Genomic DNA, 23,799 nt, shown 5'->3' with positions numbered 1-23,799 from the left:
CTTTTAACATGGTTTGTTGTGATCAAATGGTCAGTTGAAAAATTACAACATTGGCTTCTTTTTATTACCCGCACTGTTCTTCACACCAAGTTGTTCAGCAGATAAGAATAAAGCTGCTGTTGCAGCATTTTCCATAGCGAGCCCCATGTCGTCTTTTAGCTACTAGTATCTTAATTAATCGTTTTCTTTATGTAGACACATTTTTTTCGAGCGTTGCGGAGCAAAAATCCAGATGGTACCTAGGCTAGTCTTCATGGTGGTATCAAGTGCCAGTAACGTTAACACGTTACATGGTCGGGTCACATGGCCAGAACACGTAAACGTTACTGCGTATATTAACGTTAACGTTAGGATTATACGTAGCGTTAAATTTTTCAGCTTACACTGTTGGTTCAGTGACTCAGCACAACGTTTTCAGGCCCTTCTCAACTCAAAATTGCCCGGAAATTTGTTATGATTCCACAACGAACTGCAAGTGCAAAGTAAGTCTGCGTCTTCAGCTCGAGTATGCAAGTTACGTTTGAATCGTAGGGTGGCGCTGTTACAAGGCATAAGTCATTTGAACAATGGCGGCCACCACAAAACTGACGCTCGGAGTACAGTACCTCCTTTGGGGGACAAAATCATCCGTTTCGCTGGGTGCCAGGTAGGTGAAACGCTTACACCACCTTCCGAACAAGTTATAGAAAGCTGCCATGTGCCATTTTGGCGTGTTTGATGTAGATATAGTGGAAATCACTGCATTATTAGAGTCAGAATCTGACACGGTGACTCATGGCATGTGGGAAAGCCCGCGCTTTTTGTTTTTGTTTACAACCAATCGGTTCGTTGTATTTGCTTTCAAGGATGTAACGTTACTTTCCCCCCTCATTCATTGGAAACTTTACCTCTGAAGACATTCGTGTGTGTTATTTTTATGTAACGAGAGCCTTGGTTTCGGTGGAATTATCGGTGACTTGTCAAACTGCCATCCCAGCTGTCCATATCATGTGCCCCTCCCCCTTCCTTTTTAGTTTTCTGGGCCGGACTAAATTAAATTTTATGGATGTCATCATTTGCAGACCAAAATTTGATGGAATTGTTCCCATATGTGATGTTGTACAGCATTTTGTGCCAATTTTTCATTTGTTATTGTTATTCGTCCATGCATTTCTGCCTGTCTACAGATCTAAAGTCTTAGATGTGGAATTGTGGATGTTTGTTTTGGTGTGCAGTTTCTTTTTGTTCTGCCAGAGGCCATTTGTCATTGTGTCTGTCATCAATCAATCAATCAATCAATCAAACAACCATCATTTGTTTGTTGGAAGCAGCTTGTTTTGGATCATAATCACAATTCTATACAAGAGTCAATAGCATAGTGTACATTGCTATAATCTATATACTGTAGTTGCATACTACTTGTGTTCAATCATCATGAAATATATGACTGAAACCTGACATTCTACTTCAGACCTGCCGCACCTCTGCTCCAGTTCTCGCGCTGTTTCGTCCAGAGCTCCAGTAAGTTCCCCGTCCCGCCCAAGAGGCCGGCCAACGCCTACATCCGCTATGTCAACCAGAAGATGCCATCTGTCAGGTCACAGAACCCAGGTGGGATATAGTAACTATTGTCTCAGTACTACATATACACAACTTCTCAGGTACTGTATGAGAAGAACTTGAGCAATGCCCACACCCTTGAGGGATCACCAAATAAAAATTCATATAGATTTTTCTTCTAATATATATTCCTCATGTTCATGTTGATCACAGCTGCTTACCTATTTGGAACTGTAGTCGTTGATGTTGTGCTTGTGATGTAGGAGCTGGGCAGAACGAGATTGTACGCATCTGTGCCTCGCTGTGGAAACAGCTGTCAGACATCGAGAAACAGCCATACGTGACAGAAGCAGCCGCAGAGAGAGAGAAGTACAAGGTGGGGGAAGTAAACATTGATGATTGTGGACAAAAAAACTTAAATTGCATCTTCTGTACCAAATTGTAATTGAATTGACACTGTCACATTTTGTTTGCTATATAATTGCTTTATTCATTTGATTAAAGATCCAAGTGTTCACAGCAACTTGGTCGTATTTCTAGTGGAAATATGGGCATCACACCTGCATGTGTTGTTTTGACTTCTGCGAATGTGTCCTGTCTTTCCACAGTCTGAGTACGAGGATTTCAAGTCGGACTTTACCATTGAGGAGTGGGGGGAGTACCAGGACAGCAGGAGACAGCGAAGGCAGAAACTTAAGAACAGGAGGAGAAGGGAGGTCAGTCTTAAATACTTTCTTTAAATTATAAATCCTCAAGATCTTATTTTGCTAGATGATACAGCAAAGTGTCTTCTCAAGAAATTGCCCACTACATGTAACGTTGGGTGTTCTTACAACGTTCATACCTGCACTGAGGTTGGTATAGAACTATAAGAAGGGAGTGAAGTCTGCCATCTCTGATCGCCCTTTCCCCTGTACAGGAGCTTCACCAGTTGGGTAAACCCAAGCTGCCTCCTCATGGCTACGGGCTGTTTGTGAAGGACATGTTGTCTGGAGGTTCAGGAAACATGGCGGTAAGGATCTCAACTTTACAACCTGGCCTACTGTAGATTAGGAAACATTTGCAGTCTTCTTCTTCAGGTTGAGGAGGCCAACATCAGCCTACTGATGAATCTGCCTCGCTATGTCGCATGATTTCATGGTTATCTCTCTATCGCAAAATCATGACACTTCAAATATGCATTTCCATTGTATTACTACTGTACTACTGGTTCAACTGTGAACTGAAAACACTGAGAAAACCTTTCCCCCTCCTACTGCATAACGATTCAGGCTGCCCATGTTTTTCCCCCAAGCCATGTGATTTGGATGTTTGAATGGTTAAATGAATAGATTAGATTAGGACTATACTATTACTAGGACGTTTACTCATATTCTAATTCTTCTTCCCTACAGCAACAGATGAAGGACATGAAGGGACAGTGGAATAATCTAGCTGAAGCTGAGAAACAGGTGGGGAAGGCTTCCTTCTCAAAATCCTACACTAGCCTCAAGTTCTGCCTACCTCTCCTTGGTTAGGTTCCTCCATATTGCACAGTTCAGGGTCCTACACTCTGCTTTCTTTGACCTTATAAGTCCTGTATCTTTCACTATCTCATCTTTCCATGCAAAAGAATGAATTTACAGTATTTCCAGCTATGTAAATGTATGTCATGTGGCCATAATTCCAAATCTTAACTTATGACTAAACCACACCATTGTTCCTTACAGAAGTACATGTCTGAAGCAAGTAAGGCCAAAGAGAAGTACGACTCAGAGATGCAGGCCTGGGAGAAGAAAATGGTGGAACAGGGAAGACCGGAACTTGTCAGGGGCTACAGGCCTAAAAAAACTACAGCCAAGAAGAAGAAACCAAAAAAGAAGACAATAGCAACAAAGGCAGCCAAGAAGACAGCCAAGAGGACAACAGCAAAATTAGCAGCTAAGAAGAAGCCAGGAATGTTGTCATCTCCTAGGTGGCCATAGTGCCAATGTTTATGTCATTACCTAGTAAGATGTAACTCAAAGTAAACGATAGCCAACTGACATGACTGAAAAGCTTTCAGGAAGGGGTAGGGGGGGCATGAGAGTATTTTCTACTTGAGTGAAACTTGGGGCCAAACTAAACACCACAACTAAACAGTTGTCTATGTTATCATTAGCTCTAATGTTAAGTAGTGTCCAACATTGATTTGTACTGAGCTTTGTATATGTGCAAACTGTAACTATTCACGATAGACTTGCTTGACTACAACTGAAAAGGAGTCTACTTAAAAAGTGTGCCTCTTTGCATGTAACATTAGTATAGAGGATAGATTTATACCTCTTTATTCTAATTGTACTTGTAAAGGCAGACCAGTCCACTTCACTGTGTCCAATAAAACAAGAGGTCACATTAACTCATTGCTAATTAAGAAGGAACTGCCACATGAGTTCAACACTTGTTGATGTGTGTTGAACAAAAACCATTTAATAATGTAGTAACTAACATTAAGCTGACAGGACTCGTACATTTACCAAGTGTAGTGTTATGTCAAAGTATATCAAGAAAGAAGAAAAGCTGTTTGGAATAGTTATAGTCAAGAGCGAGCAGTGGATATTTCTATTATTTTTACAATCATTTTCAACTCTTGCTTCTCATATTTTGGCTTATAGGCATATTGATGCCACTCCTTGCTTCTAGGTGTGCAATGTTGTAGCCTTGGGGGCCAGTTAACAATTAAAATGTTGTAGGGAAAGTTTTTTAAGATTAAAGCTTAAACATCTGGATCTCAGGCAAGTGATCTTTCTACACAAAGCAGCTAGTGCAGCTCTGAAAACTAAATGGATCTACAATGTATTAAAATCTCGCATGTTTTGTCCTTTGCTGTTTTATGCTATGAGTATTGTTAAGCTTTAAACCAGATGAAGTAAAGACTTGTAATAAATGTGTGTTGTCTGCTTTTCTGTTTTCGAAGTACAAAAATGCATTTTGTACTGTTTCTAACTTTTTCCCTTCTTAAATTTCTCAGTCAACTCCTTGCTTACCAATGATGTAATGTATTTTAGTAGTGAAAAAAAAAAACTTAAATGCAACTCTTAAGTGATTGTTCCCATCTTTATAGAATGTCTCTTTTAAGCCCTCACTATAGTACACAAGATGTCAACATTTTACACAAGGTGTCATAACAAAGCAATCACCCCTTCAGGGTGATGGTTTCGTCCGTTACCATAGGTTTAACCCCTTGACCTCTCGAAACCAGACAGCCGCCGGATCTTCCGTCAGGACCAACAACAACAATCCAGACCAGTGCTGCCACCTCATCAAATTACACAGAGGTATGTTTCAATAGTAATACTCAAGTTTTAGAAGTAAGTCTAGCCGTAATCAGTCTGATTGTGTTACTTTTAATCATGCAAAAAGCCACTGGTACCTGTTTAATCATCGAAACCACAAATGACAGGTGACATTTGAAACCAGGCCGGTATGACACCTGTACACAAAAATAAAGGTCATCTCGCGTAAAACCTAGCCTTAATTCTGAGTCAGCGCAGTTTAAAACCCACAATGTTTACAGTATTATTGTCAGTTTCGTAGCAAGCTGAGAAAACTGCCACGTCAACATCATGACACGATGTTTACAAATAGTTGCGTGACAAGACTCTGAAAAATGAGGCGTGTGCAGGGCAAGGGTCGTGCATGCATGTGTACGTTCCGTCACAGTTCGTTTGCGCGCAATAAAAAGAATCTCAGAAATTGTCAACGTTACAGTTACAACGCTGCAAACTTTCAATTCTTAATTGCACTGTAAAAAAGCCTTTACTAAAGGCTTTAGTGAGCTAACTACACTGTATCCGGCTCAAAATTGGCATTTTGCCTAACTGACATGGGGTTCAATTGATTTGCCTGATAAGTCTACTTAAATACATGTAAGTTACATATGTTAACCGTTAAACATTTAACTAACGGAAAACCTCCAAAGTTGCCAGGCATCGATGAAAAAATATCCTTACACCCTATTACAGCTTTGAATTGGAGACCCAATGGGAAAAGAAAGAGGCAGACCAAAAATCACATGGAGAAGAACTGTGACTGGTGACCTGGCAGACATGGGACTATCCTGGCAATCAGCAAAGAAGGTGGCCAAGGACAGACCCAGATGGAAGGACAAAGTCATGGCCTCATGTCTCACAATTGATGAAGAGGATAAGTATTAAAGTAAGGACACCATATTACAGCTATTTTCGAATATGATGATGGGGGAAGGCCAGCGTGGAAAAGAAGACGCCCTGTGGCGAAAACTGAAGGCCCTGCCGACTCTGTTTCAGCTTGACATACCACAAATGCCAGAGACGAGCTTCAGCAAGGTCATCACCAAACTACGGTCGGAGAAACGCCAGGTTCCCGAGGAGTTTGATGAAGACGTGAGGTCGGAAAACCTGCTGGCATTCCTGCTGTTGTATATTGACAAGATCGAGGAGGCCAAGCCTCACATCGATTCTGTGCTAAAAAAAACTGAAGACAGCTCAAACCTGGTCGCTTTAGGGAATATATGCGCCTACTACCTCAAACAGTATAATGTTTCAGAAGCCAAGAAATACTTGCAGACAATTGACATGGTCATGAAGGAAAACGACCAAGTTGTGGAAGACATAAAGACGATAGCAATAGGAGAACAAGGATATTGTCTGTCCAGGCTTGGGCCTAAGTGTCACCTTATGGCTGCTGACAAGTTTTGCAAAGCCCTCAGTCGTGGATCTCCAAACTACCAGCTAAAAATCAAATGGAACTATGGGTTAGCTTTGTGCCTCGATCGGCTCCTTGATAGGGACAGTTTTGTGGAAGACCCTGAGTTTAAACCAGCCGAGGTTTATGAAGAAGCACAGCGATGTTTGGTGCTAGTAACTGGAAGTAACATACAAGCTTTCTGTGGAAAGGGATGGGTGGCATTAGGCGAGGTCCACAGCAAGTATGTGAAGATACATCACAAGTACTTTGAAGGCAACAGAAAACCTAAAGGTCTCAACACGTCTCAGATAGATGAATGTTTTGAAAATGGCTTAGCTGTTGCTCCAAATGATCACTTCGTACTAGAGAGGGTGGGTCGACGCCACAGACACATGCGCCGCATCGATGATGCGATAGAATGCCTGGAGAAAGCAAACGAAGTCCGCCCTTCTGCATTTTCTTGGCACCATCTCGGACTGGCTTACAGATCAAAGGCGCCACGTGGAAGAAGTAGTCAGGGATCATTCCGGGGAAGAGGAAGAAGCAGTCAGAGGAGGCCTAGAGGTAATCGATATAGAGGATCTTCAGCTGTTGACCAAAGTCAGTCTGCTCCATTTAGGGGGTGGAGAGGGGGTCGCAGGCGATCGGGTGGACAATACCGTGGCAGAAGCAATGTCAACCATGGCAACAGAAATACCAGCCATCATTATGTTAGACAGGAAGCTGAAAGTAGCTGCCACTGGTCTTCACACGGTCAGTGGAATCTGAATGGTAGAAATCAGAGAGGATGGCATAGTCAACAAGGCTACACAAACCAGTCACAGGCTGTTAGTTCATCATCAGTGAAAGGATTTGACACAATGGATGGACACAAAGATGTACCATACTCTACAAGAGGAGGTAGAAGTGGACAAAGGCGACCAAGAAGTAGAGGGTACCGTGGCAGACAAGAGCATTTTCAAAGATACAACGATGACGGTGCTAGGACTCAGTTGGGACTGACAGATCAAAGTCTAGAAAGTAAACCCTGTTCAGATGATGTTGACAATGTGCAAAGAGATTTTGGTCGGATGACATTAGATTCTCGAGACCAATCTGAGCAAAATGCAGTCCAAACACATCATCATGATACATTTTTAGAGAAGGCAATGCATTGTCTTGAAAGGGCTTATGAATTATCTGAAGGTACGGGTGTTGCCATCCCAGTAGGCCTAGCTGAGATTCACATGCAGATGGGACAATTTGACGAAGCTTTGCAGTATTTCCGAAAAGCCATCGACAAGGACAGTGTGTCAAGGTCTCTGGAGGCTGCTAGTTGCTACCAGAAATGGGGGGAATGTTTCCTTCAAATGGGACAAGAAGAGAACGGGAAAAACATGCTCCGAAAAGCTGTAGAAAGCGCTGCTAAAGTCAACGTTGAGAAGAGGGGAGCTTTCTCGAAATTGGTGACACTAATGCAGAAAGACTTGGGAAAAGAAGACCTGCAGGCTGACCACATCAATGAACTGGCTCAGTTGTACGAACTGGTTAAGCGTTATGGAGAGGCACTGGGCTTGAGAGAAACAGCTCTACGACTGAAAGCTGATGATCCAACAACGCTCTGTGGTTTGGTGGATAATCTTCGAGCACAGGGAGACTATGCCCAAGCAAGGATGTACCTGCCCATGTTACGCAATCTTACAGATGTGGAGGTCCCAATGGATGTAGTCATTGAGGTAAACCTTGGAGCTGCAGAACTTCAGATCCAACAGGACCCTCACCTTGCCAGCGGCATCTTCCTGGAGACGTTTGTCTCTGTATTCCCCACTGAACTTCACCCAAACCTCATGTACAATGTGTTTGTTTACAGTGACGAAGAGGACAAAGAGACAGCAGAAAGGCTGACAATGCTGTGCGAGGATCAGTACGATCTGTCCTGCCGTTGTGTACATCGGGACATCCCCTGTACGCAATCTGTAGTCGAGATGGTGGCAGATTTGATCAACAAAAGCACTTGCATCATCTTTGTTGTCTCTAAAGCAAGTTTGCAAAAGGGTATGATGAAACTCGTGATAGGACTGACCGTGCACTTGGTCAACACACGAGACTTTGGTAATCTGGTAGCCGTGAATGTGGATGATTGTGATCTTCTGCCAGTCATTTCTGTGTACCCAAGCATCAGGATGGAAGATTGTTTTGCTCTGCCAGGGGGCACAACCTTGTTCAGGAAAATGATCTCAACAAAAAGTTGCTCACACTAGCTTTTAACTTTGTTAATTCATCTTCAAGTATCAGTTCCAACAGGTCCTGAGTTCGAATCCATGCCACCAATCCTGTGCCCTCATGAAAGGCACTTTACACGACTTTCCTCACTTCACTCAAGTGAAAATGAGTATCGTCAATTGCCCTCTGCATTGGTGGCATAAAAGTGAGTTGAAAAAACTTAAGTCTGCCATCACCATGTCTTGTGTTAAACGTTGGAATAAAATAGTATCAGTTTAGAGGGACTATTTCATCAAATTCAAAATCCTTCACCCTTCCCAATATACACTCATCTATCCTTACAGCTAATCAACGTACTTATCAAGGAAGACACAAAGAGTAAAATGTCCACATTCATGTTTGTCAAACTCTACTTGGTTTATACGGATTAAACAGAGTACAGCAGGGTGACATGGTCATATACCCTGTACAAGGTACATATGTACAAGTAGGTTGAAACTTGAAAGTCATCATCTCGTTTGAGCATACCTTTCAAACAGTCCATGGTAGATATGGTAGAAGCCAATTTTCAATAAATCTAACAGATATAATATGCAACAATTTAACATAACCAGACCCATATCATAAATCCTATGTATCCTAGCTGTATGTGATGACATGCAAAAACATCACAGTAAAAAGGCATATGCGAACTTACTCCAGACCTGTAATTGTTATATTACTGTTGAAATGGTTTTCTTTCTAATAGTATATCACAAGCTGTACAGCGTGTAGATAGTTATTTTTGTTGTCCTGCTCACATCTGGACAGCACCAGGGGATATGTTAAACTTGGAGGGATCAAACTCTTGACCAGCAAATGGGGAGCCTGGTGCATCCCAGCCTTTCCTCAACATGTCGTGCACTTTCTGTGGAGAAAACGACAAGCTAGGTCAAGGATTATTAATAATTACATAGTTTGCAATGGCCACTCATTTTGCCAATGATGTACATAATTATATGACTTAGAAAAATTATGGAATCAAATGGTATGAAACCTTAAGTCTCAAAACCTATCTTGCTTCCAAACAGTAGGAATGTCTGTTGAAAAATCAAGACAAAAATGCCGACCAAAAACTCACTCCTATGCATCGGTATCTATCACCTTCTAAACCGATGCCCCATCAGTAAAGCTTACAGGCTTTCATTTTGCATTTTCTGGCTGGTCCCATAAGATACATATAGTTTAGGAAATGTGACTATAGCATGGCATGCAATGTTCCCCTGGCTTCAGAGCCTAGATTGGCTACAGGCCCTATAGAAATGTGACTTAAGGCATGAACTAAGTGAACTGACCATCTCATGGCTCTGTGGTTTCCCCATCATCTTCTGATGCTGATCAAACATCATCCTCTGTACCCCCGACTGCTCCTCATCGTCCATGTCGTGCATGTGTTTGATGGGTTCTATCTTCTGGATGTCGATCTCAGGCTCCCCCACCAGGACAGCCTTCCACCAGTACTCCTTCTCTTTCTCTAGATTCACCTGGAGAGGATAGAGTAGTAGCAGTAAAGACATCAAGTGGCTGCAAGCCAGTAATACAGCCAGTGTTCTCTCGACCTGAGCAGTCAAAATTTGTAGGCCCCATTAAATGTTCGCAAAATTTTTCCTACAAACCTACCTGCACACACTTCCCTGGTTCCAGACTCCACATACTCTCCTCACAGATGATCTTATTGGTCAGTTTTCCTTCCATCAGAACCTTCACCTGCCCTCCATCTTTGATGGCAACCTATAAGAATGTTATGGATCACTTTGTTTTGCAAGAAAAATGAAGAGAACATGTAGGAAAACAATTCTACAATGAAATTTCAACACTCATATGCCAGATAAAAGGTTTTATATCCCTTACCAGATTTCTACTGAAATAAACGACTAGGGTTGGCAGGCTTTTGCTAGGGTCATTTTTTTCCCTTGGCCTGACCAATATCACCTTTAAGAAGTTGTTCTTGATGTCTACCACACATTCCTTGGCTTTCTTGATGTTGGGAGGAACGTGGACTCTGATCTCCACCTCGTGTATGTGCTGTGCCCACTTGTAGTTCTCTCTCACAGCTCCATTCCAGCTCTCTGCATCCTGCTGAAACTCCTCTTGACTGGTAGGAAGGAATCATTTGGATTGAATGCAATGGCTACTACTAAAGCTGTAAAAATGCTGCTATAGAAAGTTCACAAATTGTACTAAAGAAATAAGAAAACTTTGCCAGGACTACTCAAGTACTACATGCCCCTAGATGAACCTTTAAGAAAAGTCTAAGAATAATTTTTACTGGTATACAAACTTTTGTTGGTGCCTCCAAACTGGCATTATACTGACAAATATGTATGCAAGCAAAAATGCTAATAGAATATGCATAATCAGCATGCAACTTACCTAGATGGTACTTTTGCAGTTGCCCCATCCTTTGCCTCTTTTTCCTCTACTGCCTTTTCCGCTGTCTCATCGGCATCCTTTGGTGCCTCTTTACTATCTACACTCTCTCCTCCTGTCCTTTCTTTCTTTTTTTCATCTTTTTGTCCATCACTTTTCTCCTCACTTTTAGGAGCAGTATCTACCTTGCTGGTTGCATCTTGAGCTTTGGCCTTTTCTGATGTGGAGGACTTGTCTGTTTTGTCTTCTGTGCTGTCTGATACTGCTGTTGTCTCAACCTCTACTTCTTCCACAACTGCTGATGCTGATAAGCAGGGAAAGAAAAGCATTAGATTACTTGAAGAAATCTCCAAGCAGATGTTGAGAGGCAAAATCATGACTTTTTTAAACATTACACTGCATTGAATAATGCTATACATACCTAAGTCATGATAATTTAATTGTGACAGACATACGGGTATTTTATGTTAGACCTGTGTAACAGGCCAGAATGTACCAGAGGCCATAACTTACCCCCGGGTCCATTTTGGCCAGGGGGTATAGTCTGGCCTGTTACACCCCTTACCTGCAGCAGCAGCCTGACGTTCCCTCTCTGCCTTCTCCTGTAGTTTCTTCATCATCCTCTCCTCATCCTGGGTGGCGTAGTGCTGCCACTTTTTGAAGATCTAACAAAATAAAACAGAACAATCAATAAATGGCCACAATTGCTTGGTACACAATGTACGGCCAAGGAGCTTATACAGTACGACTAAATGGCCATGATGTCAATACCAGTGTGAGTTGGGTGACTTGCCTACCAATAATTTGCATGTGGCTCCAAATAATTTGCATGTAACGTTACATGATGTAAACAAAAACAATGATGGCTCCTATCCCTTTGGTGACTTTATAAACTCCACAAAGGTTAAGATTGTTTGTTCGTTTCTTGTTCGTAAATAAACCTGTTTGTAAACAGGAAAAGCAATAAAACTCATGAATAGATCTTTCTCTTTTGGAGGTAAACCTTGGACAAAGGTGCTAACATTTCCATCGCCCCCTGGCAGCTTTACTTCGAACTGCATTCCTACAAATATTTTTCAGCAGCCCCGGGAGACAACATTATCAACACGTACCGAATACAGCATCTTCTCTTGGACCCCTGGTGGGAAACCCATCCGATCCTCCTTGGAGCGCATCGTCCGGAAAAAGTCCGTTCTGCGGTACAAAAAGCCGAACATCACGTCCAAGAAGTTCTCAATTTTCCCCTGATGCTGTAGGATGCCCAGAAGTGCCGTGTCGTACATCTCAGGGGACGCCATGGCCCTTGTTTTCCTCAAAAACTTCAGGAGTGTCTTCTTTCGTAGAATGTTGGAGAAAATGATGACCTGTCTGTTTTCATGTCCTAGAAATAAAAGGTTTTATATTCGATGCCTCCGATTCCTCACAAATAATGTTGTTTTTATCTAACTAAATTTTAGAATCCATATCAAATCACTGCTATTTGTCACTTAAAGTAATTTTGTGGTTAAATAACTATATTTTGGCATTTTATGAGGAGAATTAACAGTTATTTATACTGTAAGAGTCGTGTGTGGAATAGAAGTTTAGTTTTACGCTAAATGTGAGTTCAGATCAGGTCACGCCTGGTCACGGCGCATGTGCCCTGGGTCTGCGGGATAGCACGTTGTCGCACGCCGGTTTCAGGACTTTAAATCCCCGCCATGTCGTCTAACGCCGTCCCCAGCGTCATCTACCCCTACATCTACGGCTTTCTTAAGGACCACAAGTTCGATAAAGCGGCGCAATGGTTCCAGAAGCAGACCGGAATGGTAAGTCGCTTGGGGAGGGGGGTTTTAGCATCGGCATCCTGAAACTTGCGCAAGCCAAGATGGCGACTTTTCATCCGCGTCTCTTGTACAAAAACAATTTTACATGGTGCGATCCTTTGTATATGACAATGAACTAAAGGTCACACTATCTTCAGATATCGTTGTGAAGTCACTTTCTATTAGAAAAACGTCACTTCTATAAAGAATTGCCAAGAATCATTGTGGTTACATGTGTATTCACGAGTTGCACATTCCCAGGATCCTTTGCGCCCAGGGTAGCCGTGGCGACTCTTGACTCGGGCTTACATTGCATTACCCTCTGCAAGAGTCGTGGAAAGATCCATTGGCAGAACTGCACATTTCCCGTTGGCTGCTCGATGCTCCGTTTTTGACCCGGTTTTTTGCTGTCCCGAGCTTCCCTACAATATAACTCCACAATTGGCCGGGTTGCCGATGTTCAGATCGGCCTAAATATTCCACAGCGCGACGGGAAAGTACTAAAATAGCTAGTCGGTACATCCGCGCCGCCATTTTGGATATAGTCCGGAATGTCCGCTACCGCCGTCGGGAACGCTCGGTAGGCTTTCCGGTTATGATCGGAGAGTTTTCGGTCCCGCTTCGGTAATCGTGGCGCTACCGAGCGTTCCCGACGGCGGTAGCGGACATTCCGGACTATATCCAAAATGGCGGCGCGGATGTACCGACTAGCTATTTTAGTACTTTCCCGTCGCGCTGTGGAATATTTAGGCCGATCTGAACATCGGCAACCCGGCCAATTGTGGAGTTATATTGTAGGGAAGCTCGGGACAGCAAAAAACCGGGTCAAAAACGGAGCATCGAGCAGCCAACGGGAAATGTGCAGTTCTGCCAATGGATCTTTCCACGACTCTTGCAGAGGGTAATGCAATGTAAGCCCGAGTCAAGAGTCGCCACGGCTACGCCCAGGGTAGGTCACGTGGGCGTCAGGGTAGGGAAAGGTCGCGGTAAACCACGTGACTCATCCTCGGCTCTGGTCGGAAGAAGTCGGAAGTGTTCGCGAGCGCTCGGAAATTTCAAGAATGGCTGACACCACTGCCGGCGGCGGGAGGTACGTAGTTTTTCACGGCGTTCGTACGGCGTTCGTACGGCAAAGCGGCATCGAATTTTTGCTCCATGACTATCGGTATGGGATAGGATAGGGTTGATTCAACATACTACGTGAAAATGTGAATGCTCCCAGCCTACTATCGGCCAGATATCGCTTAGGGCACCTTCTTCCGACCAGAGCCGAGGATGAGTCACGTGGTTTACCGCGACCTTTCCCTACCCTGACGCCCACGTGACCTACCCTGGGCGCAAAGGATCCTGGGAATGTGCAACTCGTGAATACGTGTGTGCACGTGCACGGTGTTTGTGCACATGTTGGGGCCATGGGGGGGGGGGGCTAAGTGCAACAGGTAAAGCTACTTTAAGAGATGACTCTGAGAGCTTTGGGTAAGTTCTCAGTTTAACGACCGTAATTATCAGTTGTCAGAAGAAACAAAAGAAAATAAAACTGGTGAAATAATCTCACATTGCATAATTTTTTTAATTTAGTCATTTTGGAACACAATAACCATCACCTTTTTACCCCACAGAAACTTCAGGCCCCGGATGAAGAGCAGCCCACAGTGGAGGACTGGTTTGAAATGTGGCAAAAGTAAGTTATCAAAGTACACACATGTATAGACACTCTGGGAATCAGGCCTCATGTAACATGCAAAGAATCTCTGCCCTAAAAGTTTGATTACATATTGATCCTTGCAGTTGTCAAGCTATAACATTTTGAGAGCTAACACTTTTGTCCCAATAAGAGTAAAGCTAGCATGCTAAAGCTAGCATGCTCCTGTATTACTTAACTACTTTTAGCAAGATAAAGCATCCCTTGATAAAGTTTATTTGCCAACACCTGCTCTTTCACCTTTCACAGGTCACCTGACAGTGCCAAGAAGAGAAAAAGGACAGGCACACCCCAGGCCAAACCAGCCGTCAAACGACAGAAAAAGGACTCCTCCTCCTCCTCTAGTAGCTCAGATGACGAGGAGGACAAACCAGCTCCGCCCAAAACACCAACCCCTGTGAAGAAAGCAGAGAGCAGTTCAGGCTCTGAGTCTGATGACGAAAGTTCGGACAGCGAAGCAGAAGCCAAGAAAGTCACTCCTGCTCAAAAGAAGGCAACGCCAGCCAAGAAGAAGGCCACCCCTAAACAGAAGACAACCACTCCTGCAAAAAAAGCGACTCCTGCAAAAGTGACTCCTGCAAAGAAGACAGCTACTCCAGCAAAGAAGCAAGCGGCAAAGGAAGAAAGCTCTTCAGAATCTGATAGCAGTTCAGATGAAGAGGAAAAACCACAAGCTAAGGCAACCCCTACCCCAAAGAAGGAGACAGGAGTAAAGAGAAAAAAGGAAAGCTCTTCGGAGAGTAGTTCTTCATCAGAAAGTGAGGAAGAGCCTGCAAAACCTGCACAGTCCAAACCAAGCCCAAAACCACCAGCCAAGAAACAGGCCACACAAGAAAGCAGTAGCTCTGAATCAGACTCAAGCTCTGAGGAAGAAACTGCCAAAAAGCCTGCACCAGCTACAAAAGCTGCTGTTAAAAGACCAGCACCAAAGAAAGAGAGTTCATCTGAAGAATCTGACTCATCATCTGATGAAGAAGAATCCTCCAAGACAACAAAACCACCTCCTGCCAAGAAAGTTGTAACACAAGTTCAAAAGAAGGAAGAAAGTTCCTCTAGTGACTCAAGCTCAGGGAGCGAAGAAGAAGAAAAGCCATCTGGAAAAGTTGTTCAGAAGACAGCGGCAGGTAAGCAGAAGGTTGAATCTTCAAGCTCTGAGGAAAGTAGCTCAGAAAGTGAAGAAGAGTCCAAAGTCAAGGCAGTGACGGCCAAGACAGGAGCAGCAAAAACTGTCCCAAAGAAAAAAGATGACAGCTCAAGCTCCTCTGAATCAGAGAGTGAAGAAGAAAAGGCACCGGCTACGGCACCAGAAAAGACACAAGCAAATAAAAAGAAAGAATCCAGCTCAGAGGAATCAAGCTCAGAAGAGTCAAGTTCAGAGTCAGAAGATGAATCTGCCAAAAACAAAGGAAAACCGGCAGCTTCAAAGCCAGCCCCCACACCTGCCACAAAGAAAACACCAGTGAAGAAAGATGAGTCCAGTTCATCTGAGGACTCTTCAGAAGATGAAGAAACACAAGCAAAGACCACTCCTAAGGTTGCAACTAAAGCAGCGGCCAAGAAAGCAGAGTCAAATTCCTCAGAAGAAAGTTCTGACGACAGTAGTTCAGATGAAGAAACCAAAACACCAGCTACAAAAACACCTACAAAACCAGCTGTCAATAAAACACCTGTGAAAAAGGATGAGTCAAGTTCAGAGGAGTCTAGTGACTCAGAAGAGGAGGAAAAGAAACCTGCTGGAAAAACAGCACCAAAGGTAGCATGACCATGATCAGTATTTGGTTAGTCGATACTTTAAGCCAGGTTGAAAGGGACTTTTTCTCACCACCATGTTCTCAATACCACAGGAACAAATTCGATAGTGGTAATATTGCAAGACACAAACACAATATGTTGAGGTTTGCTCACAAAAGTGTCCGGGGTAGCCATGTCCACAAAACTGGACATAGATTTCACATGGTTTTGGAGTTGTATCTGCTTTCACAATTCATTCAATCTAATCGTTTCTAATGTTTTGTTGTCACAGGTGAATGGAGTCGCCAAGAAAGCCAAAGCAGACAGCTCTTCAGACTCGGACAGTTCCGACAGTTCTGAGGAAGAGAAGGAGGCTCCCAAACCCAAGACACCCACTCCTGCATCTACAGAGAAAAAGCCTACAGGTGAGCTATCGTAAACTCATTCAACTTTGTCTTGTGAAAGAAGGGAAAGGAAGTTTGGGCATTATTTGGTTTGTGAACAATGCTGTAGTACAGCAGAAGTGTAATAAAAATGCATATTTGTAGTGTCACTGTGAAACCTGCAAAGTTAAGAAGGAAGACCTGGGTGTTGATAAAGAAACATCCTAAGACTGAATAAAAGAAATAATAAGTATGGACGATAAAGTCTTCTGTCTTTTGTCACAGCCAATGCTAAGAAAGCTGAGAGCAGTTCATCAGAAGAAAGCAGTTCAGAAGAAGAGGAGAAAAAGACTCCAGCCAAGACACCGGAGCCCAAGACCCCCAAGACTACTCCTTCCAACCAACAGGCAGAGAAGAAGACCCCAAACACAGTACCCAAAACAAAGAAACAGCAAGAAAAGGTATCAAATTATAGCTTTCTTCTTTCATATTACAGTGTTAACTGTTATTGAAGGAATTAAACGATTATTTATTTTGTTTGGAAAGTTTGTACGTACTTTAAGATTTCCAATGTTAACATTGTTTCTTAATGAAACATTTTTTGGTACAAGTAAGCATTGCTTTAAAGCAATGGAAGTACAAAATGTACATGTAATGTATTGACATAGATAATTACAACACCACTTTTCTGCCCACAGAAGAACACCCCTTTCCGGAGGGTACGTGAAGAAGAGGTTGAAATTGACCCACGTCTGCAGAACAATGCCTTCGAGTCCAAGGTCAGTTATCCTACAGAATTCTTTGTTTAAAATTCATTTAATATTTAACAATATACTAAGTACCACAGGCTCATTACCAACTACATTGTAGTCACTATATCACATTACCAAATTCTGTAATGTTCTTTTTTTATTCCACAGGGAGGCGATGCATGGGGTGCCAAAGCCAACAAGGACCTGAAGTTCACCAAGGGAAAATCCTTCAGGCACGAGAAGACCAAGAAGAAGCGGGGATCCTACCGTGGTGGTCCTATAGACATGGGGGTTAACTCTATCAAGTTTGACTCAGAATAAATAAAATCATTGAATGATACCTCTGTCAAAAATGTTTGAGAATTTATGTTGATGTTCTTTTCCCTTGATTATTTTACTTTTAACAATTAGAGAATGTTCTCAAGAAGTTTTGTTTTTGTTCTGTCAATGGATATTTTAATGGTAGATTGTAAGATGATTGTAGGATGAATTAACGTTTAATACTGTTAAAACAAACACTGTTATTATGTTACAGTAGTTAGTATGTGTTGTTTAACTATCTAGTGATTTACTAGTGATATCTAGTCACCTTATGAAGGGATTTATATGGAATGTACTGGTACTAATTTGCAGCCTAGGCAATAGTGTATTTACAATGGCAACATTTGATGAAAACTTTATAATTCTGACATGGATTATGTCCTAGACAAAATGGTTTAATTTTCTGAATGAGCAGAAATGTACACATGTACTAGCATTCAATTTCGTATAATGCATATCAGTGCCAACTTGAATAGGCCACAGAATTCTGACTGCATGACACTCCAAAACTGATATGAGAGTGTAAAGGAAAACCATCTACCGGCGACCGGTATTTTATTCTTGTACTTGTAGCAAACAAGTTTGAAATGATGTTTTCTTGAATTTTGTAGAATCATTGGTTAAGCCCTTAGTTGAACTGTTGAACTAAAGTGTATTGTGCTCAAACTAGCATCTTGACTTGTGGCAACTAGTTACCTGGTTAAGAGCATTGTTGTACCATTCAGGATTATTCTAATCTAAAGGGTTAGGAGAGAAATACAGTATTTCTTTTTATGGGGGATGGGAGGGACAGCTCATCTCAAATCATGACTGTGTGATAATGGTATGATATGATGCTGATACAGTAGAAACACATGTATAAAGCCTTGATTGAATCAAACCTTACGTGTTCTCTTGCTTCATCTGTGTTTTGTCTCACTGTTATTTACAAGACCTGTGTCCAAAAACACTAACACATCATTAAGTCTCCAAAGCATTATGATTGGCACAGAGTTCATAGTCACCAATACAGGCACCTTCAACCAGTGAAGGTGACAAATGCACTTGTTAATGCTACTTATACATTTTGTATCAATTTTGCCCCAGTAGCTCCCATCGATTTGAATTTGGTTCGAGCATGGAGTCTCCTTGGTCTTTTGTATACGTTTTGTAACCCACCAGAAAGGAATATCTGGGATTGAAAGCTATTATAATTTGTTGTCCTTTCCGTACAAAATAAAGACACCCTCTAACTGGCTAACTGCTCTGGCAGTCTGACCAATTTTTACAGCAACCTATGCTGAACCTTGCTTAAAATTTAATGTTGGGGTCAAAGGTTAAATCCCTCCCTGTTCTTTGTAATGGCATCGCCCATCGCCCGCAATGCATTGTGGGTATCTTACATTGGCTTGGCGTCATCAAAATGGCGACTTCCTTGGGTGCAAATACGTACAACCGGCAAAACTGGGAAGATTCGGTAAGTACAGGTCTCTTACACCATATTCAAGTACAGTAACCGATATACAAAGGTCCAGGCTAGCCTTTTCCGTGGTTACTTTGGTCTCAGCTAAGGGTACCGTCGTTTAATAGCGCATGATATGGAACGATCACACCAAACTCGATTTTCCACAAAACCTCATGTCGCATGGTCTCCATACGCCGAAAAAACAATTATTATGTTGCAAATATATGTAGATATGTATTTACCTACGTATTGGTGACCACGGGTTTCAGTAGGTTGTGAATACTATGCTTGGGAGAATGGTGGATGGTGGGAACACTTGTCAAAGTTCTTGTCTCTTTCCTTTATCTTATGTATAAACGTGTTTCTGATTTTCCTACCCACAGGAGTTCCCTATTCTGTGCCAGACATGTCTAGGAGATAACCCCTACATACGGATGGTAAGTAACCTGTCTTCAGAAAGAAATATTTGCTCCAAAGTCCCATCAGCTCTCTCAACCAAGGAGGTTGAGTACAAGATTTTAAACCTCCTTGCTGAAACTCAATTTAATGTATAACTGCCTGAAATTATACTAGTACGATGTACATGTACGAGGTAAAGTAGTCTGGCCATGGAGGTAGAAATATTTGATTCTACCTCCATGGTCTGGCTTACATGCTGTCTTATACATGTCTGTTTTGTTTTATTGTTACACTGTCTAGTACAATGTAAAACATACGAATTCAAACATAGTGTGGTTGAGAATCTCATTCTAAAAATTTTCTTTCCCTTATGTAGACAAAGGAGAAGTATGGAAAAGAATGCAAGGTATGTGAACCTCTTTGTTTTTGATGGTTACATTGTTAAAAATCACATGTTACATATGAAAAGTACTTTCATAGATGTGCATGATAACATGTATTGTTTGAGGTGCTTGTACTCTTCTTCATTTCTTGGAAGGTATGCAAGCCATTCATTCCATGCAGTGTTAGCTGGTGTGTTACATCGAAGGGCGGTTATACCGGCTATACCGATACAGATACAGATAAATACCTGGTAGCACACTAGCACCACGCAACATGATTTGCTTCATTACTCAGCGAACGCACCACACAAGCTGAAACTCCCCTGAACTCAAACTTTGTCAAAGGTGCAAGCATTCACTGTGCAAGCGACACCAGGCGGCGCTCACATGAGCCGAGTCAGGGCTAGATCTTCATGTCGCAGCATCTCCAGTTATCTCCACAAATACAGCGATACACTAGCACGTAAATTTCTTTCAAGCACCGCGCATGCCAGCTGGGTGCCAGTCGGTATGCAAATCTTGCATGACACATCTGCATTACGCGCCTCTGCTTGGTTGTTGACAAACCGGGGAGGCAACCTAAAAGTCTGATGTGCTACCTAGTTTTTGCCCTAGGTAGCTACCAGGCTCAAAAAAGTATTTCGAACACTGCCATGTCTTCCGTAGATCTGCCAGCGCCCCTTCACAGTGTTCCGGTGGTGTCCGGGAGCGAGGATGAGGTTTAAGAAGACGGAGGTGTGTCAGACATGCAGCAAGCTGAAGAACGTCTGCCAGACATGTCTGCTGGATCTGGAGTATGGTGGGTTTCTAAGCTTCTATAAGATTGAAGTGGTCATCTTTTAGCATTCTGAAGACTTTGTGATTTCAGCTTTTTGTGGCTTTTACATAGCATACTGTACCAGCAAGTGTTTTTTTTGTCCAGGTTTGAAAAAGATTCTTTATGATCGGCAGGCCAACAATTTTGAAACCTGCAATAGCTGTTAGCTACTGAAATGATAACACTTTGCTCATGTTTTATACAGGTTTGCCAGTGGAGGTGCGTGATCGTGCCCTACAGCTGAAGGATGATGTCCCCAAGTCTGACGTCAACAAGGAATACTATACACAGAACATGGAGAGGGAGGTATGTACATATATATCAACCTTACTTATTTCAAGAAGAAGGAGAAGCAAGTGTTTCTTGTCTGTGCAGAAATCATGGATATGGACAAAAATATCCTCAAGTTATACATGTCAACAATTTGCTCACACATACAGAGCACACACAGAGACACATTTGAGCACACTTGTACCTGTACCTCACCCCCGTACTTTATCTTTACAATTCATTAATCAACTTCTGTCCCCTCCAACAGATTGCCAACACAGATGGCTCCAAAGCTGTGGGACAGTTAGGGAAGGCCCAGGCCCCCAGTGACATGTTACTGAAGCTGGCCCGCACCACGCCCTACTACAAGAGGAACCGCCCTCACATCTGTTCCTTCTGGGTCAAAGGTGAATGTAAGAGAGGAGAGGAGTGTCCATACAGGTGATTACATCATCTTTTGTAGTAGCTTAGGAGCAAAGGGGTAATTTGGGGACGAAAACCAATTTTCAGCTTTAGAAATTTGACTGAACTATACATATTTGATTAATTTTGAACTTAACTGAGATTTTGTCAACTTTTTTCAGGCACGAGAAGCCAACAGACTCCGGATGACCCCTTGGCAGACCAGAACATCAAGGACCGCTACTATGGGGTCAATGACCCGGTGGCTTACAAACTGCTGAAGAGATATGACAACATGCCATCTCTGAAGCCACCCGAGGACCGTTCCATTACAACTCTGTACATAGGGGGGCTGGGGGATAAGATCACTGAACAGGATCTTAGGTAGGATATACTCCTTCACAACTATGAATTTTTTTCATTGCAATTTGGTTCTATAGCAAAGACATTTGTGTTTTATGTCAAAGACTTCACTGATCACTGTTTGGTAACATGTTTTTACATTTTTTTACAGGGATCATTTTTACCAGTTTGGTGAAATCAGGTCGATCACTATGGTTGCTAGGCAACAGTGTGCGTTTATCCAGTTCACATCGCGGCCCGCAGCGGAGATGGCGGCAGAGAGAACCTTCAACAAACTCATCATCAACGGGCGCCGGCTCAGCGTCAGGTGGGGTCGCTCTCAGGCCCAGGGGAAGGACAAGAAGCCAGGAGAGCACTCGGAGCTGGACATGAGTCTGGCACCAGTACCTGGGCTACCTGGGGGTGAGTACTCATTATTCCAACACAAAAACTTGGAGTTACCCAAATTTTCGACTGTACAGCTCTTAGTCTTTATCAAGGAATGAGCAATCCACCACTTCTGTGATGTCACGTTATGCAAATGACACATGATTTGGTGAGCAGTGGGTCATAGGTTGTTTATTCCTTGACAAAGACTGGAGTTGTACAGTCAAAAATTTGGGGATGATTTTTACCAACACAGATGAAATTTCAAGATAAAAGAAAGAATATCTCTTTGTCTCTAACTTACAGTATTGCAACTAAAAGAAGTGAACAGTTTTCTATGAGATGAAAAGCAAATTCCTTTTTTTTCAGCTCTGCCACTACCCCCTGGTGAGGTGACCGTGTCGACTCCCAACTACTTCAACCTACCCCCGCAGCCCCAGCCCCCTCCCAGCTCAGGCCAGATGCTGCCACCCCCTCCACTGGGCATGCCACCCCCCTTACCACCAGGCATGGCACCACCAGGTAAGGAGCACAACATACATGTAGGATAAATGATAAGAAAATATCTCATTGTCAATCATCATCAAATATCAGATATTGTCAGTAATTTTATGACAGCTGACAGTGGCTAGCTTGATAATTATGTGTAGGTGCCCATCCTATTTCTGTTAGTCTGTTTACATACATATATTTGTAAATTTGATCTGTAAATGTAAATTATTCATTTACATTGATTAAGGCCATATTTGTATGTACAAACATGTACTAAGCCCCTAGACATAAAAATGCAATGAAGACTCTTTCCTTGATGATCCACTAAGTTGGTTTAAACGACACCTTTCCCACAGGAATGCCTCCGCGCCCGTTGATGCCAGGTTTCCGAGGACCTCCTCCTGGCCTCCGACCACCCGGCTTCCAGCCGCCTCCCATGATGCCGCAAGGCCAGGCTCCGCCCCCCATGCGAGGCCCCGCCCCTATCCACTACCCCTCCCAGGACCCCCAGAGGATGGGCTCTCAAGCACAGCAGCCCCCCGCACCAACCCAACCCCCTCCCAAGAACTAGATCGCTGTAGGTCACAATAATTAAGGTGTTAGCTATTGACTTTTCATACTGGTCGGTTGAATCTGGAAGAATAAGGCCTAATGTTTGCAGTGTATTATATGTTACTCTGCACTTGACTGCAATGGCACAAAATGTAGGAAGACATTTACTTAATTTCTAGTATTGTGTTTTTTGTAAGTTTCCTTGATATTATGTGCTTCAAACCAAAAGTCTAGCATAGGCTTGCATGCACTTTTTGATATGGTGTACAGTGTACATTGTTTTGGGAGATGTTGAAGAATCAAAAGCAAGGGCACTAAACTGGTCTTTCCCCATGTTTAGGTATAGAACATCAGACTTCTAGTTTTGTGACTGAACACATCAATGCTTGACCTATGGATATGGTGGTTTTAGGCAGTATGTTGGCTTTGTGTTTTTGACCTTTAGTATGCTATGAGCCATGATTGTGTTGCTAAGAAAGTATAGCCGTACGTCTCATTATTTCTTAAAACAGAAAGAGAAGGGATCAATTTTTAGTTGGAACCGACAGTATTTCCTATATCTGTATTTGCTGATGTTATACTATTAGTACATGTGTAATAAACTTTAGGCCTGTTATTGCTATTTACGAACTGTAGAATAACACTAAGAAAAGGGCATTTTAACCTGTCTCAGAAATGCCAATTTTGTACAAGATAGACTATGGTTAAAGCATTTGTCTTTCTTCACTGTGTACAGTCAACAGAACTAACATAAACATCACAGAGCACATCCACAACTTCC

General features: G+C 42.6%; 5 protein-coding genes across 5 annotated transcripts; 4 read left to right on the top strand and 1 right to left on the bottom strand.

Moving 5' to 3' along the window:
• The first annotated feature begins 542 nt into the window (after positions 1 to 542).
• Positions 543 to 3,688, top strand: LOC109478290 (transcription factor A, mitochondrial-like). Its single transcript, XM_019779758.1, has 7 exons — positions 543 to 646; positions 1,451 to 1,590; positions 1,803 to 1,915; positions 2,148 to 2,255; positions 2,459 to 2,551; positions 2,934 to 2,990; positions 3,249 to 3,688. The coding sequence occupies exons 1-7, from the start codon at positions 567 to 569 to the stop codon at positions 3,501 to 3,503; spliced, it is 846 nt and encodes a 281-aa protein (XP_019635317.1). The 5' UTR covers positions 543 to 566; the 3' UTR covers positions 3,504 to 3,688.
• Positions 3,689 to 4,738: 1,050 nt separating this feature from the next.
• LOC109478276 lies at positions 4,739 to 8,531 on the top strand. Its single transcript, XM_019779734.1, has 2 exons — positions 4,739 to 4,835; positions 5,523 to 8,531. The coding sequence occupies exon 2, from the start codon at positions 5,748 to 5,750 to the stop codon at positions 8,463 to 8,465; it is 2,718 nt and encodes a 905-aa protein (XP_019635293.1). The 5' UTR covers positions 4,739 to 4,835; positions 5,523 to 5,747; the 3' UTR covers positions 8,466 to 8,531.
• Positions 8,532 to 8,885: 354 nt separating this feature from the next.
• LOC109478287 (nudC domain-containing protein 3-like) lies at positions 8,886 to 12,237 on the bottom strand. The gene is made up of 7 exons (XM_019779753.1): positions 11,949 to 12,237; positions 11,402 to 11,501; positions 10,840 to 11,140; positions 10,399 to 10,561; positions 10,087 to 10,197; positions 9,762 to 9,950; positions 8,886 to 9,334 (listed from the first exon to the last, which is right to left on the bottom strand). The coding sequence occupies exons 1-7, from the start codon at positions 12,132 to 12,134 to the stop codon at positions 9,224 to 9,226; spliced, it is 1,161 nt and encodes a 386-aa protein (XP_019635312.1). The 5' UTR covers positions 12,135 to 12,237; the 3' UTR covers positions 8,886 to 9,223.
• A 170-nt stretch (positions 12,238 to 12,407) lies between these two features.
• On the top strand, positions 12,408 to 18,410 carry LOC109478280 (nucleolar and coiled-body phosphoprotein 1-like). The gene is made up of 7 exons (XM_019779745.1): positions 12,408 to 12,644; positions 14,261 to 14,322; positions 14,593 to 16,096; positions 16,367 to 16,499; positions 16,743 to 16,918; positions 17,156 to 17,236; positions 17,378 to 18,410. The coding sequence occupies exons 1-7, from the start codon at positions 12,537 to 12,539 to the stop codon at positions 17,528 to 17,530; spliced, it is 2,217 nt and encodes a 738-aa protein (XP_019635304.1). The 5' UTR covers positions 12,408 to 12,536; the 3' UTR covers positions 17,531 to 18,410.
• Positions 18,411 to 18,865: 455 nt separating this feature from the next.
• Positions 18,866 to 23,787, top strand: LOC109478284 (pre-mRNA-splicing factor RBM22-like). Its single transcript, XM_019779751.1, is given in 11 exon segments — positions 18,866 to 18,986; positions 19,358 to 19,411; positions 19,750 to 19,779; positions 20,423 to 20,555; positions 20,779 to 20,879; positions 21,112 to 21,284; positions 21,428 to 21,446; positions 21,448 to 21,629; positions 21,760 to 22,010; positions 22,344 to 22,496; positions 22,823 to 23,787. Coding segments are annotated over 11 exon segments (1,365 nt in total). The 5' UTR covers positions 18,866 to 18,932; the 3' UTR covers positions 23,038 to 23,787.
• The last annotated feature ends 12 nt before the right edge of the window (positions 23,788 to 23,799 follow it).

This window comes from Branchiostoma belcheri, unplaced genomic scaffold (genome assembly GCF_001625305.1).
Source record: "Branchiostoma belcheri isolate BF01 breed outbred unplaced genomic scaffold, Haploidv18h27 scaffold43, whole genome shotgun sequence".
Lineage (NCBI taxonomy): Eukaryota > Metazoa > Chordata > Leptocardii > Amphioxiformes > Branchiostomatidae > Branchiostoma > Branchiostoma belcheri.
Note: the sequence above shows the minus strand (reverse complement) of the source record. Positions and strands in the feature narration are given on the sequence as shown.